This window comes from Cebus imitator, unplaced genomic scaffold (genome assembly GCF_001604975.1).
Source record: "Cebus imitator isolate Cc_AM_T3 unplaced genomic scaffold, Cebus_imitator-1.0 Scaffold328, whole genome shotgun sequence".
NCBI lineage: Eukaryota > Metazoa > Chordata > Mammalia > Primates > Cebidae > Cebus > Cebus imitator.
Window position 1 is genome coordinate 1,594,333 of NW_016107643.1, and position 15,985 is coordinate 1,610,317.

Genomic DNA, 15,985 nt, shown 5'->3' on the forward strand with positions numbered 1-15,985 from the left:
CTCTGTCACCCAGGCCGTAGTGCAGTGGTGCCATCATAGCTCACTGCAGTGTTGAACTCTTGCGCTCAAGTGATCCTCTTGCTTCAGCCTCCTGAGCAGCTAGGCCTACAGGCACACACTGCCATGCCCAGCTAAGTTTTAAATTTTTTTGTAGATATGGGGTCTTGCTATGTTGTCTAGACTGGTGTTGACCTCCTGGCCTCTAGTGATCCTCCTACTCCTGCCTCCCAAAGTGCTGGGATTACAGGCATGAGCCACCACGCCTAGCCAACATGTCTTTCTTCTGACTTCTACTTTGGTATCTTAAATGGTTCCCTCTGTCCCCTCCCACACACAGAATGGGGGAGAGGCTGTCAGACTCCAGGTTCCTCCAGAACCTCAGGTGCAGCACTGGGATTGGGGGTGGGGGTTGAGGAACCATCTAGGGGAGAAGATAGGGTGGGAAGGAACAGGAAGGAAGGTCCCCAAAATTGGGTTTGTTTGCAGGGGCCAGGCTCCAGGGGAGTGTGGACTCAGTGGAACCATAGGGGCCCCAGAGTTCCAGCTTCTGGCCAGCAGTCATGCCCTCCATAGAGCTGGGTCTGTGGAAATTGCATGTAGGAGACACACCACCCTCACGGGACAGAGGCCTTTTCGGGTGGCCAGCAGTACCCAGCCTCCACTAGTGAGGAAGGTCAGGGGCTGTGTGACCTTTGCCTCTGGGACTGATGGATTATTGAGCTGGAGGGTGTGTCCAACAGTGTCCCCTACCCCTCAGGAGAGGGGTCTCCATTGGGCAGCTTCTAATGAGGCTCTGGGGTCCTGGAGTGGGTGGGTCGGAGCTCCAGTGAGGAAGAAAATTCCAAGCTCCTGAAGGTGCCGGAGGTCCGGTGATTCACTGGCTTTGCCCCTGGAGTTCAAGTTCCTGGAGTGGCTGTCAGTGGCCAGCTATCTTTAAATCTGTTATTTCAGGAGCTACCTCTCACCAGAGGCAGGATCTTGGCATCTGGACTTGATCTGCTGAGAAGGAGGAGGATATGTTGTCCCCTAAGGACTGGGCTCCAGCCTGCAAGCTGTGTGGCAGGGAGTCTGTCCTCAATGAGGCTTTTCACAGCTTCTCCCTCCCCAGCCCAGCGGCTTCCAGCATTCTGGTCTCCATGATAACAGCTTCTTCGAGAGGTCATAAACTCGTGCCCAGAAACCTGATTAGGGGGCATCGAGCTGAAGGATGGGAGAGGTGGGAGAGTGGGCGATGGGAGGGGAAGGCTTTGAATCCGCGTCCCCGCTTACCTTCGGGTCAGGCGGAGCTGTGGGCCACAGGCTTCTCGGGGTGGCTGCTGGGCTCAGGAGGGTTCTCAGGGCCTGGGAGCAATGGTGGAGGGTGAGTGCTGTGAATATGGTCAGTAGGAGTCCCGGGGGCTGGGGTGGGGCAACAGGGGACTCCAGGTGACTGGGTGCTGCCCATCTGGAAGGAGGCAGGAGGCACTGAGCCCTTCCCTTCTCCTCCCCTCCCCTGCCCTCCCTTCCCTCCCCTTCTCTCTCTGCCTCTCCCTAGTGCCTCACTCACCTAGGGGCCAGGGCTGTCCAGTGGCTGTGGGGCCCAACTCCATGGGGTGAATGCTGCCCAGGGGGTGGTCCCTGTGTGGGCCATCCTTAGGCCTGAGCAGTGGGATAAGAGTCCAGGAAGTTGGCACATTGACCCTGAGTGGGTTATTGCCTCCCGCAGCATGGCATCCAGCCTGGGGAGTTCTGCATTTACTGAGTTTCTTGGAGCACCCATCTGCTCCAAGTCACCCTCTCAGCTCCCTTCCAGCTCTCTCTTCAGGGGATCCCTGGGACCCAGGCTCCACTTGTGCCTCATGCCTCGCAGGACGGCTGGCACCCCCTCTCTCCAGTCCTAACATTTCTTCCAGGCTCCGGCACCACCCAGCAGCCTGGCACTTTCCAGATGTTGGCATCACTCAGCTTCCAAAGAAACCTGGATGTCCCCCACTGCAGCAGCTGTGTCTGCTCACCTTGCCGCTGGGTACCCTGCTGCCCTTGATGATTACAAGCCATCTTTGACTGTCCCCCTCCCATCTCCCAGGGCCTTGCCACTTCCTGTGATGTTCCTTCAAAGCATTCTCTCCTACCCTAAAACTCCCGCCTGGGGATGAGAAGCAGCCTCCACCCTCTGCAGTGTCCCCTCCATGCTGACATGCCAGGCTCTGGCCACCTCCTCCTCTGCCCACAGACCCTCCATCACTACTCACGGTGTCAGAGTCTTCTTAGCTGCCACCCGGGGCCCAGGTGGTACCCTGCCCCTGTCTGTTATGCCCTCTGCCCCTATCTTCGACCCAAACACTGCCATCTCCCTTGGCTTACCCAGAGCCCTCCCAAGACCTGGCTATGATAGACATGGCCACAGAGTGCCTGGACAGCCATGCTTAGTATTATGTGACTCTCCCCCCGCAGGTCACAGAGAACCGGGTTAGGGCAGGGCCCTGGCATAGAGGACATCCAGCGCCATAGCTGGCCAGTGGTATGGAGTGAAAAAATCTGCTGGGCCCAGCATTTGGGAACTTGAAGGGGTTGACAGAGGTGATTTGGACAGAGGAAGTGGCAAAGGGCTGAAAACTCCTGAGACAGAGGCTGGAGAGGCCTCTAGGGGCAGCATGGTGCAGGGGCTGCAATCTGAGCGGGGAAATAAGGGCGAAGTCAAGGGTGAGGCAGCCGCCTGGTGGGAGAAGCAGGACAGAGGACGAGAAAGGCTGTAATGGGAGGTAGGGGGCCACGCCTGGCAGTGCTGATCGGGTGCTGGGATCCACCCCCTGGCTTGCCTGGGAGGCCACTGGAACCTCCTGTTCAAAGCTACTTCTTTCCACAGCCTCTGGGGCTGCTCTCTGCACCTGTGGGTAAGGCTGAGGGCTGCCCCAGCTCCTGCAGCCCCAGCAGAGCTCTGAGGAGGGGAAACCCGGAGTGGGCTCAGGAAGCAGGCATTTGGAGCCTACCCACTGCACGCAGGGTCCCTCCTGCGGCCCCAGCTGCATCGCTGCAGATGGGCTCTTGGGAGTCGGTAGTAACACCAGGCCAGGCCGGCCCCTGGGAGCAGAGGCAGCAGGGCGCTGAGGAGCATGGCCAACAGGAAGGTGTCACGGCCTGCAGGGACAGAGTAGTGGGGAGGCTGAGTCCTGAGTTGGGGCAGCCCTCCTGCTCCTGCCCACCTGCCCCCAACTGGCATACTTTCAGGCTGCACAGGGCCACTGTCCACGCTGCCACCGAAGCCTGGCTTGTCACAGAAGGGTGGAGCCCAGCCTGGAGCACAGTGGCAGTTATGGTTGCTATTGCATACCTGCAGAAAGGGGAGAGAAGGGAAAGAGGGTCACATGAGATTAGGAACCCCAAGGTCACCCCCGCCCCTTGGGCTCTCACCCCGTGTCTGTGGCAGGCAGTCAGGCAGCGCTGCAGCTCCTGGAAGGCAGTGTTCTCACAGCGCCCGCTCTGGCACACCTATGGGCAGTGCATCAGGCAGTGAGGGGGACACTGCCTGTGGGAGTCAAGTGGCAAGGAGGGGTCAGGTGGGCAAAGCTCACCATTCTAGGTCCACACTGGGTGCCTGACTCTACCAGGCCCAGGCCAAGCAGGTCCAACTTTGCACCAGGGAGTGCCAAGGCTCCCCGACAGGTCACTTCATGGCCATCTAGGTGAACGGTGGAGTTCACTGGCACCATGTGTGGTGCGAGTGGGCTGGGCTTTCCACCCTGGCACTGCAGCTTCCCACACAGAGCATCCCTGGGGAGGAAGCAGAGGGGGGTCAACAGCGGCAGTATGTCCTTTCCCAAGCTCACTCCATAGGTTCTGCTCCCTCCACTCAGCTCCACTCCCTACCTCTCAGTACAGGGCAGGAAGTGGCCCTCGCTGTCCTGGCCGCAGTTCCCATGGGTATCTCCCACAGAGTTCACAACCTGGAAACAGGCCTCGGGGGCTGGATGGGAGCCTGAGGAAGCATGGGCTAGGCTGGATGCAGCCGGGATAGGTGCCACACTCATCGGGCCTCAGTTTCCCCTGCCTATCTTCCCCACAGCAGAAAACTGGGCTGACCAGAGAATGGGGGGCAGGGTGTAAGGGTGCCAGTGTCCTCTCACCAGGCCCCCAGAGCTGCTGGCACTGCTGCTGCAGCGTGGGACATGTGCCATCCCAGCAGTAGCCACTGCTCCTGGCGCAGGGCGAGCCGTCCAGTAGGTAAATGTCCGGGGGACAGTCCGGGGAGGTACCCATGCAGAACTCAGGGAGGTCACAGTCGCCCATGGCTTGGCGGCACAGTGCTCCAGCCGGCTTCAGCTGCACAGGTGACGGGTGGTGGGGAGGGCAGACAGAGGCCATGGGCAATGAGAGGTCCGCGCCCAGAGTCTGCTTGGAGCTGGAGGAGCTGTGCCAGAGGGCCAGGCCGACCCACGCCAGCACCCAGCAGGGGAACCTGAGGGCACCAATTAGCTAAGGCCAACAGGCCGGCTCCTAAGCGCCCCAAAACCCTCACCCTGAACCTTCCATGCCCTCACCAGGCAGTGGGCGCAGCAGTCCCCGTGGGCACATTGGGCCCCCGAGCGCAGCGAGCAGTTGTGAGCGAAGCAGCAGAGGTCGCGACATTCCTGGGGCCAGAAAAGCAAGGGGGGACCAAGTGAGGGCGCAGCGCCCCAGACCTGGGCAGAGAAGCCGAGTGAGGGGCGGGCGAGCCGACTTAACCTGGCCAGAGCCGCAGTCACACTCCTCGCCCGCCTCCACGAAACCGTTCCCGCAGCGCGCTGGTGGCACTGGGAGCCCGGAGTCCGGGGCATTGGAGAGGCACGCGCCGCCCCCCTTGCGGAAGAAGGCTCGCAGCTGGCGGCGGCTGCAGGCGCTGAACACGCGTGGGAACGGGTGCCTACCGGGGTGGGGAGGGCGTTGGGCTTGGAGGGACAGCCCCACAACCCCCGCGCTTCTCCGATCCCCACCCCTGGGTTTGGCTACAGGCGCCAGATGCGCAGACACGCCTGAGCGATGGGAGGCTCAAATCCTCTAGAGGCAGAGGCCAGAGAGGGGAAGTGACCCCCGAAAAGTCACACAGCGAGCGGGACGGGGGACAGTGTGGCCCCAAGAGTGGGCAGCCCGGGACCCAAGGTGGAATCGCGACCCGGCGGTGCTCCTCCCGGTGTGGAAGTAACCTCGCCAGGCTACTCCGAAAACAGTCTTCATACCGTTGAGAATCCACTTTGCGCTTCTTCCCTTTAAACCTCATGAATCACCCTGAAGTGGACGCTATGATCATCTTCCCATTTTACAGAAGAGGAAACTGAGGGACGACCAAAGAAACGCGGCGGAGGGAGCCCCCAGGACTAGCCGCCTCGCCGCAGCCCCGACCCCCCACACACGTACCCGGTGGCCGCGGCCATGACGCAGCCTCCGGGCTCGGCCGCGGCCTCCACGCAGCAGCCGTCGGGGTCGTGGCTGAGGCCGAGGCTGTGGCCGATCTCATGGGCCATGGTGGCTGCGGTGCCAATGGGGAGCTCCGAGTGGTCCTAGGGGTCGGTGCACTGTGGCGATCAGTGCGGGCCTCTGGGCCTCCCTTCCCTCCCCTCGCCCCCCTCTGCGGGGCTCACCATGCTCACGCCTCCCGAGCTCTCTGCGCGGCACATGCCCTCGACTGGCGCCAGGCCCACTGTGGAGCCCTGGAAGGCGCGGCCCCTGGGGATAGAGCGAAGCGTGACCGGGCGGGGCCAGGAGGCGAGGGCTCCCCTCCCGGGACCCGCGTTGGGCTCAGAGGCACCCACGTGAGCAGCTGTGCGGAGTCGTGGGGCCGCTGCGCCCACAGGCCCCGGCGCCACTGCAGAAAGGCCCAGAGCGTGGCGTTAGCGTCCTGCGTGACGCGGCTACGGTCCCGCTCGGTCCACACTTCCAGGCCAGTCAGCACCACCTGAATGTCCAGAGTCCTGAGAAGCTGAGGGAGGGGCAGGGTAGGGCGGGCTGAAGCCGGGACCAGGCGCCCCACCCCGCGGCTGCTCCTACGTGGGGGCGCCCCTCCTCCTCCCCGCACCCCACTAGCACCTGCCGGTCCTGCCGCCGCCATCCCCATCACTGCTCTCTCCCTGCTGCCCCCAACCTGGTCCACGTAGTTGGCGACTTCTAGGAGACGCTGTTTGGTGTGGTTCAGGTTCCGGTGCTGGGTCACGAACTGGGAAGGCAGAAATCCTGGTGGCTTGAGGGGCTGAGCTGACCCCATCCCAGACTCCGTCAACCCCTGGGGTCTCCCCTCACCAAGGTGTGGTCTGCCACTATGTACAGTTCCAGGTACCTCGGGGTCCTGCGTGCTTCTCGCCTGTCCTGCGGAGGGGCGAATGGGGACTCTGAATGGAAGCTGCTGGGCTCGAGCCCTGACCACCAACCCCAGCTCCCAGAAAGAACAGTTTATCATGTGTCCTAGAAGATGTTTCCTCAGGCTCCAATAAAAATACTGGGACATGCTGGGCGCGGAGGCTCACACCTGTAACCTCAGTACTTTGGGAGGCTGAGGCGGTCAGATCACCTGAGGTTGGGAGTTCAAGACCAGAGTGACCAACATGAAGAAGCCCTTCTATTAAAAATACAAAAAATTAGCCAGGCATGGTGGTGCATGCCTGTAATCCCAGCTACTCTGGCAGGAGAATCGCTTGAACCGGGCAGGCAGAGGCTATGGTGAGCTGAGATCTGGCCATTGCACTCCAGCCTGGGCAACAAAAGTAAAACTCTGTCTCAAAAAAACCAAAAAACAAAAAACTGGGACATGAGGCCCTGGCTTGAGGCCTGTGAATTCCTGTCTCTTCCGATCTGGAGGGCTATGGCTGTATCCACAGCCCCCCAAATCAAATTCCCACTCCCATCTCCTCCACACCCTGACCCTTCTCTGGGGAGCACCAGGAAGGCCGGCCATGCCCGCTTTGTCCCCGGGATCCCTGTGGCCACAGGTTCCTTTCCAGGTGAGCAGCTGCTCCATCCGGAAGATCCTGTGGGTTGAGAAGTCCTTGGAGCTCTGAGGTGGCCAGGGATGCAGGTAATAGCTGGCATTGCTGCTGAGGGTGATCAGGCCCCTAGGGTGCAGAGGGGTAGGAGCGGGTGTGAGGGAGGTCTTTCCTCATCTCAGGCCCAGTCCCCTCTCCGGAACTCACCTCATCCCAGAGCATGTGCAGAGGACTACCCAGGAGTCGGGGAAGCCCCTCACTCGCCCTTGGTAGTGGCAATGATCCTAGGGAGAAAGGGACCAGCCCCAAATCTCAGCCAGGGCTTGAGCAAGAGGGCAAGAGGGAGGGCAGGGTCGGGGCTGGCTCCAACCTCCCCTTAGGAGTGCAAGGAGGAGCAGGGCAGGAATGGTGGGGGGTGCCTCTGGGGTGCATCCCAGAGCCCATGGAAGCATCTCACCGTGTGGTTGGGGGCCAGCACCACTGGCTGACCATCTGGGCGATAGTGGGTTTCTGTGTATCCTGGGGCCAGCAGCCTGCTGGGAAGGGGTATTACAGGGAGCATTGAATTCGGCCTCCTTCTGCCTCCTCCAGGATGTCTCCCAGCCTTCCTCCCTAAATGCTAATGGAGCAGCTTTATGAGTGAGGCACTCAGTGTATCTTAGGGAAGGGACAGGAGCAATGGTGGCTTGCTCAGGTCAGGAACACTTGGGGCTAGAGGAAGGAGCCTTGGTGATGGCTTAGCTGTGGGAGCTGCGAGTATGGGAAGTGCCAGGGAGGACACCGGGAAGAGCGGAAGAGTTTGTGGTCCCCAGGGGACCTGCAGCAGGCAGCTGGATCCACAGGTCGGGAGGGGAGGAGTCAGGAGACACTGCCAAGGAATGGGACTTGGAGTTGGAGTCAGGGAAACACGGCGAACTCCCCAGGTTCCCCTGCCTGCTGCCCTCCTTTGTCAACCCTCTCGCCCCAACTTGCCCTAGATCCTTAAAATATTTTCCTCAGACTTCTATACCCCACAAGCCTCCCGCCTGTCCTTCAGTGATTGATGCACACCCCCTGCCTCCAGAAAAAACAGAATCTCCAACTGCCCACGCCTGCTCCTGCCCTCCCCGAATTCTCCAGACCCCACTTGGGTAATGATTCCATTTTTAGGCTTCATCTCATCAGGATCCTTCCTACATGGATGGATCAATCATAAGTCAGTCTCTCTTCTTTAAAGAAAATCCTTTACCCCAAACTCACCTTGGCCTCATTACCTCCAGACCACCCCCAAATGACGGCTGCTTCCACCTTCCCGGAATTCTCCCACCTGCCCCAGCTCTGCTCCCCACCCCTGCCACGCTAGGAGGTAGGTGATGTGACTACCCCATTGAAACGGTAGGGACGTTGGCCCCAGGGAAAATATGGTTGGGCACAGTGGAACTAGAGTTTGTTCCCAGTCCGTCCGACTCCACAAGGGAGACTAAAACACATGTTGAGTGCTCAGAATAGCGCCTGAGGTCAAACAAACACTCAGTAGGTGATATCTATTGGTAACACAGTCTGGATGGTTTCAAGAGCCCGTGCTCCATCTCGGACACCCGCTCCACCCAGCCGAGGTGCCACCCTGAGCACAGCCCTGACTGTTCCTCAAAATCTTTGGCTCTGGACACAGAGCACTAAAATGGCCTTCTGTGATCTGTCCTTCCCAAATTCATTCCCCCTGCTCCCCTCCCTGCAGGTGGAGACCTTCCAGGCAGGTCAGACAAACTGCTGCCCCCGAGTGTAGCCACTGCAGCTTTTTTTTTTTTTTTTTGACACGGAGTCTCACTCTGTTGTCCAGGCCGGAGTGGTGCATGGTGGGATCTCCATTCACCACAGCCTCCGCCTCCCGGATTCAAGTGATTCTCCTGTCTCAGCCCCCTGAGTAGCTGGGATTACAGGTGCGCGTCACCATGCCGGGCTAATTTTTTGTATTTTTAGTAGAGATGGGTTTTCACCATGTTGACCAGGATTGTCTCAAACACCTGACCTCAGGTGGTCCACCCACCTCGCCCTCCTAAAGCCACTGCATCTTTGTCCCTGCTGTTCCCTTGGCCTGGAGGGCCCATTCTTTGAGATCCATCTACGATTTTCTTTTGATTCAGCATATCTTGCAAATGTCCACTAGGTGGTGCTCACTCATCTCCGGCAGGGAGCTGACAAGCCACTCCTGGGGCTGACAGGACCGATGTGCCCCACAGAGAGGCTGACAGCCTCCACAGTCCTCTTCAGCCTTCAGGGGGCCAGCCACAGGCCTGCGTGACTCTCCCTGTCACCTGCACCCTCTCTGAGGGTGCCCATCCAGCCACCCGCACAGATCCACATCAGTCCCCGCTCCCTGCACTGATCCCCTCCAGTGGGTCTGTTCTCAGCTCCCAGCCCTGCCCCAGCCTGGCACTCACTGGTTCTTCTCCAGCTCAAGCAGGAGCTCCTGGCCTTCAGTCTCCAGGGCCACCAGTCCCACATCTGGCCTCCAGACCTGGGCAAGGAGGAGCGCAGGGCTGAGATGGTGGCCTCCAGGCCTCCTGCCTGCCAGGGAGCAGGTGGCCTGTGGAACTGGCTGGGGAGGAAGTTCATGGGGAGAATGTGGGCTGTCGGGGGAGTAGGACCCCCTACATACTATGGAGGGCGGGGAGGAGGTGAGAACATACAAAGATGTTCCCACGCTCAGGATGTTTTCTGTCCTGACACAGCCCCTTGGAAGGGCGAGAGCACAGCCTGCCAGGCGCACCGACATCCTCCCTAGAGATCAGAGGCCCCAGAAAGGTGCCCTTCCCCTGGCCCACCCTCTTCTTTCATACTCAGAAGCGGCATCAAAAGCAGGGGAAGACAGAGGGGTGCTAAGGACATTGTGGGGGCATCGGGCAGCGTGGCAGGGCCTCCTCACAGTCTCCGCCACCTGAGGCTTGCTTCCAGATCATGCTGCCGCTCATTCCCTATAGAATTCAAACTTTACCCCTCCACTTCCAATGTTGGCAAACTGCCCTTCTTCCAAAGTTTTCCTGGGCCTCCAGCAGCCCCTGTCCCTCCTGCCCCAAAACCTGCTTCACTGGACCCATGAAGTAAATATGAACCCCATTCCAGCCAAAGAGCACATCAACTCTCAGCTAGGTGTCAGGAGCCTGGCTTGGTCTGCCAACTCTGTCTCCTTCCCACACCCTCTTGGCCTCTCCCACCCTGTGGGAACACCCCACTTCCCCCTTGTCCACTCAGCCTGGCTGGGGGTCCAGGAGCTTCCTTGGAGGCTGCTGTGCTTTGGAATGTTTGACCCCTGACTCCTTTTCTCAAAAAATGCACTGGGCTGGGGCCCAGGGTCTCCGAGTCTTTGGGGGGAGTTCTTCCTTTGCAGGTGGGGAGCAGACTGCCCTTGCCCCCCTGGCCACAGGCCCCACAAGGCCTCCAACATGAGCTCATGTGGCTGGAATGCCTCTTGCTTTGCTGGGGAAAGATGTGCACTGGGAGAAGGGCGGTGGCCCACATGGAAGGACATACTCGAGGTCCCATCCCTCGGCAGCCTCTGCTGTCTTTACCCTTGCCCTCCGGGTACCCTGCCCCTCGATATATACCCCCCCATCTTGAAGTGTGAGTACTTTCTGGCTGTGGGAGGAGATACCCAGCCTCAACTCTGTCTCCTGTCCCATCTTGGCAGGCTTCCTGGGGGAAAGGGCCCACAGTTGGGGGAAGGCAGGGCCCCTTTGGGGTTCCCCTCTTGGTCACAGCCCAGGCCAGACAGGGAAGGAGGCCCAGAGGCAGAATGACCCAGTGTGCCCAGCCCTCCCCTCCCGGGAGTGGTGAGGACAGTCTCAAAGCTCAGGCCAGTGCCTTGCTTGGCCAGTGGAATGGGGGCATGTGGGCCTAGGGGATCCCAGTGAGGGCCCTAGGGTGGGAGCTGCTGGGTTTCTTGGGGCCTCCTAGCCTTTGTGGCGATGCTCCCCTGCCTTCCCTCTTCCTCTTGCTGGGTTTGGACAGTAAGGCTGGAAACTCCAAAAATGGTTTAAGATCTTTCAGAGCTCAGTGCGTCTCAGGCTCCAGCCTAAAGAGCTGTGACCACGGGCAGTTTCCCTAACCTCTCGGCTTCCGTTTGCCCCTCTGTAAAACAGGCGCATCGAGGCTACCGGCCTCCTCGTTTGCGGCACAGCTAGTATGGCACAAGCATGGGGCGTGATTATTCTGGAAGCGTGCGAAGGGTGGGATCGGGAGGAGGCTGGGGCAGAGTGTCCTGCAGAAGCACATGGGGTGGTCTTACATCTGGGGGGACCAGAAGAGTGACCACTGTCCCCTGCCAGAAGTGGATTCCACAGGAGCCAGTGAGGCTGGAGGTTCAGGCCTTCAGTGGCAGGGCCCTGAGAGAGACAGCAGTGTGTCCACAGGGTCATATGTTCTGGTCAACTTTGCAAAAGGTTTTCTTTTTGGTGTTTTTTTTTTTCTTTTTTTTTTTTTGGCTCCTGAAAACCTTCAGGCCCCACAAACCCTGGACCCATTTCTGCCTGGCGAGGGTGGGGTGAGCCGGATCATCCAGGGAGGGCGGGGAAGGGGAGGTGGGGCCGAAGAAGCTGAAATGACTTCCATGTGTGCGGGCTCACGAGATCTAGATACCAAACCCTGATGCCCTCTTCTGCCCACTCCTTTAGGGGGTAGGGGCCTAAAGGAGTAGTGACACGGTGGTTCTGGGAACCCCAGCAAAACTGCCAAGCTGTAATGTGGGGAGGGATAAAAGGGCTGGGAGGCTCAGGGCCCCTGCAGAGGATGGGGTGACATAGCACTGACCGGCTCCTCCAGGCTGGCGCTGTGCCAGGGTTGTCCATCCAGGACCCAGCGGGCGGTGGCTGGCTGCCCAGGGGTAGGTCCTAGAGTGAAGACAGAGCACAGGTGAGGGGACCCAACAGGACACAGCAGAGGAAGGGGGTTAGAGGACACACCCAGGGAGGCACGGGAGGCCTTTCAGAGCAGACTCCATCTTCAACACTCATGGGCTCGGTCTGGAGAAGGAGGGACACCGATGGGCATCCTTGGATCTGAGGACCTACCAAGAAGGAGGAAAAGAGAAGGCTGGGGAAGGGACAGCTCAGCTGGGGACATGGGAGTCCCCTGACTGTTGGGAGGGGCAGGCTTGGAGTTGTGGATCACAAGGAAGAGGCCAAGGCTACCAGTGCAGAGGCGAAGGGAAGAGGGAGGCAGCCGTGGGTATTTTTAGATGGGCAGCAGATGCTGTTAGGGTGAGAGCTCTATGAAGGGAGGATGCCTGTGTCTCCCACCATCCGAGAAAAACAGCCAGATGTTGCCTTGGGAGGTCCACCTTGCCCAGAGCTCCCTCGGGGACTCCGTCCTGGTGGCAGGGGTTTGGTACTCTGGCCCAGAAGGCCCCTCCTCATCTCTTCAAGGCGAGGGGAGGCTTCCAGACACAGCCTCACTGCTCCCAGGCCGGGTGTGCTAAGGGGGGTCTAGGAGGAATCCCAGAGCCAAACATTACTCAGAAGGCGCCTGGAATGCTCCCCTGGAATGCTCCCAGCCCCCCACTAGCCCCAACCACTCTCACAGGACCGCCCTGCAGGAGCCAGGCCCCAGGCACCCAGAGCCTGCAGCGGCCCGCCTTCCCCCGGTACCCAGTCCCAGCTCCCGGCACAGACAGCCCGCACCCCCACGCAGCCCTGGCCTCAGTCCTGCCGGGCTGATGGCTGCCTGTGGAAGTGACTCAGTTCCTGCTAGGCCAACCCAACTCCTTTTTTCTCCTCCATCTTCTCTCCCAGACTCCAAGCATCAAATACCCTTCCTCCAAGAAGCCCTCTTTGATTGGATGAGTGAGTTACCATCAGGCAGATGGTGGCAGAGAGGAGCCCACCACCTTGGAAAGGAGGCTGAGGGGGGCCAATGCAGGAAGGAGTCTGAGTGGATCTTGGGGAGGGGAAGGAGGAGAGGTCCCTCAGCCGAGAGAGCACTTGACTGAGAGTAGAGAACCAAGCTTTGCTGGTCCTAGGCCTCTAAGGGTTTGGGAAGGAGGTAGGGTGGGCCGACACACAGGTGTGGTGCGGGTGCTCTCCCCATAGCCTTGCAGACACATGGTGGCCACGGGCACCTGACCCGGATGAGGGAGAGGGAGGCAGAGCTGGAGATCCGGTGACAAGGTGGATGGGAGTGGAGGCCGAGAGAGCCAGGTTGGTATTGGGCACATAGAGCCCCCCTCTCCCAGGGATCCCCTGGCCTCCCCTGGCCCCAGGCTAGGGCTCAGAGGGGAGGGAGGAGTGGACCGCCTAGGACCTTCTCCTGGGGCCAGAATAGAGCGGGCCCCTGTATTCGTTTGGTCTGCGCACAGCGCTGTGGAAGCCACCACCCAGGCTGCACCGCCTGGCCCTGCCCTGCGCGCCTCCTCCACGGTTGCCCTCCCTGTTCCTGGCCAGGCGCTTGCTGTGCAGGACTGGCTAATCCTCCCACCTGTTTGCAGAGGCTGCTACCAGCCCCATCTTAACGTCTCTGTTTGGAGGGGTTGCGCCGAGGAGACAGTGCTGCCGTCCTCCCAGGGAAGGCTAAACAGGGACCTCCGGTCTGCAGAGGCCCTTCTCTAGCTCACCAAACAAGGCAACACTATAAACAACACACGCGCTGCCCTGCGAGGAGGGACGGGGGGGGGGAGCAGGGCGCAGGCCACAGCTAGTTCTGCAGCCTGAGAGCAAAGCAGGGACTCTGGGGGACTCTTGGGCATGGGGGCTTCCTGGAGGATGGAGCCCCGCTGAGTCCTAAGGGGTGGAGGTGCAGGAGCGGGTCACAAGGTGGGGGCTGGGAGGTTGTGGGAGCGATAATCCAGGCAGAGGGGGCTGCCGGCCGGAAGCTGGGCTGCCCCCAGGGGGAAGGGGCCATGCCCTCCGCTTTGCCGGCAGAGTGGCAGCCGGGCAGTGTGGGCAAGTCCGGGCCCCAGACCACCCCAAGCACACTTGAGCGTCCCTGGGTAGGTGCCACAGAGACTACCCCCTAAACCATCCCCACGCCCTGACCTCCTGTTCATAAGGTCCCGAGGCTGTGAGACCCTCCAGGCGCTGACCCCAGCTCTGAGCAGAGCCCACCCCCGCCCCCACCACCGCCCTCACCAGCTTGCCTCTCTTGCCCCGCAGGGCGCACCCCGCCCGCGTCCTCACCTGGAAGCACCCCGGTGCCCCGCACTGGCCAAAGCAGCAGCAGCAGCAGCAGCAGCAGCATCGGGAACCCCCGAGCTCTCCGGAGCCTCCAGCCCAGAGCTGTGAGCGTCTCGACCTCGAGGCTGCAACTTGCAGCTGCCGGCTCCGCCCGGGCTGGATCGCGGCCGACCCACGCCCCTTGCAGCCCGGGACCGCGGCCTCCCGCCCCCGCTCCCTACCGCCCCTCCCCGCCAACCCTGCGCGTAGCCTGACCTAGGGCCCCGACGGAGTGCGCCCTGGGGGAGCCGGGACGTCTCTCCCCGGCCGCCTCCCGTCGAGGAGTGGAGCTGGGCGGAGAGGGGAATCCGTGCGGCCCCTCGGGTGACCCGCGCCAGGCGTCCGGCCCGTCGGTCTCAGAGGGCCTCTACTCCTGGATGCAGAGTGGAGACGGAGCGGAGCCGCTGGGAAGGTTCCTTGAGGACCGCGGCGTGCGGGGTGGGGCGGAGGGCAAAGGCCGCCTGTTGCTGCTGAAGTCTGCGCGGGGAGCGCGCTCTTCCGTGGTCTCCTGGGGCCAACCTCGTCCTGCCCAGAGGCTCCCTGAGAACCTGGCGGAGGTTGAGTCGGGTCATCCACCTGCGCTGGGTGCCCCTAGGGGTAGGAAGGTCCAGGCCACCACCGGCTGCTGCTGTTAGGGTTGCTGTCTCTGAGCCACTGCGGCCGCCAGCCGCTGGCCCCAGGCCCGCGAAGAGGAGGCAGCCAGTGAAGACGGAGGTCTTGAGGGCTTCATTGCTGGGCAAAGGGGATGCAGCTGACAGAGACAACCCTTTGTCCCTGGCGATGGCCAGAGGGCAAAATTGTATAAAGCTATAGACTGCCAGACCTGGGAGACCCTTTTGGCCTCAGTTATAACTGTTTCATGTTTTAAAGGTTTGTTTTCCTACTCGGTGCAAATTTGTTTTTTGGTTTTTATTATACTTTAAGTTCTGGGGTACGTGTGCAGATCGTGCAGGTTTGTTGCATAGCTATACACGTGCCATGGTGGTGGCTTGCTGCATCCATCGCCCTGTCACCTACATGAGGTATTTCTCCTAATGCTATCCCTCCCCAATCCCCCCATCCCCTGTTACTCCTCCCCAGCCCCCAACCCTCCAGGCCCTGGTGCACGAGGTTCCCCGCTCTGTTGTGTGTTCTCATTGTTCAACACCCACTTATGAGTGAGAACATGCAGTGTTTGGTTTTCTGTTCTTGTGTCAGTTTGCTGAGAATGATGGTTTCCAGTTTTATCCATGTCCCTGCAAAGGACATGAACTCATCGTTTTTTACGGCTGCATAGTATTCCATGGTGTATATGTGCCACATTTTCTTTATCCAGTCTATCATTGATGGGCATTTGGGTTGGTCACAAGTCTTTGCTATTGTGAACAGTGCTGCAGTGAACATATGTGTGCATGTGTCTTTATGATAGAATGATTTATAATCCTATGGATATATACCCAGTAATGGGATTGCTGGGTCAAATGGTATTTTTATTTCTAGATCCTTGAGAAATCGCCACACTGTCTTCTACAGTGGTTGAACTAATTTACACTCCCACCAACAGTGTAAAAGTGTTCCTAGTTCTCCACATCCTCTCCAGCATCTGTTATCTCCTGATTTTTAAATGATCTCCATTCTAACTGGTGTGAGGTGGTATCTCAATGTGGGTTTGATTTGCATTTCTGTAATGACCAGTGATGGTGAGCTTTTTTTCATATGTTTGTTAGCTGCATGAATGTCTTCTTTGAAAAGTGTCTGTTAATATTCTTTGCCCACTTTGTGATGGGGTTGTTTTTTTTTTCCTGTAAATTTGTTTTAAGTTCTCTGTAGATTCTGGATAGTAGCCCTTTGTCAGGTGGGTAGATTGCAAAACTTTTTTCCCATTCTGTTGGTTGC

General features: G+C 59.6%; 1 protein-coding gene across 4 annotated transcripts; it reads right to left on the minus strand.

Annotated features, from left to right (window-relative positions):
• Window positions 1-277: 277 nt before the first annotated feature.
• ADAM33 (ADAM metallopeptidase domain 33) lies at window positions 278-14,277 on the minus strand. Of its 4 annotated transcripts, none has more exons than XM_017504815.2 (22): window positions 14,075-14,277; window positions 11,715-11,794; window positions 9,350-9,426; window positions 7,387-7,465; window positions 7,137-7,213; window positions 6,869-7,058; window positions 6,250-6,315; window positions 6,095-6,166; window positions 5,766-5,932; window positions 5,595-5,679; window positions 5,371-5,513; window positions 4,702-4,879; window positions 4,518-4,607; window positions 4,104-4,299; window positions 3,847-3,955; window positions 3,552-3,750; window positions 3,391-3,468; window positions 3,202-3,310; window positions 2,970-3,117; window positions 1,547-1,638; window positions 1,270-1,341; window positions 278-996 (listed from the first exon to the last, which is right to left on the minus strand). In XM_017504815.2, the coding sequence occupies exons 1-21, from the start codon at window positions 14,133-14,135 to the stop codon at window positions 1,277-1,279; spliced, it is 2,361 nt and encodes a 786-aa protein (XP_017360304.1). In that variant the 5' UTR covers window positions 14,136-14,277; the 3' UTR covers window positions 278-996; window positions 1,270-1,276. The 4 variants fall into 4 exon arrangements, with proteins under 4 accessions (XP_017360304.1, XP_017360303.1, XP_017360301.1 ...); XM_017504814.2 differs by having other exon boundaries at window positions 278-999; XM_017504812.2 differs by having other exon boundaries at window positions 1,270-1,398.
• Window positions 14,278-15,985: the final 1,708 nt, after the last annotated feature.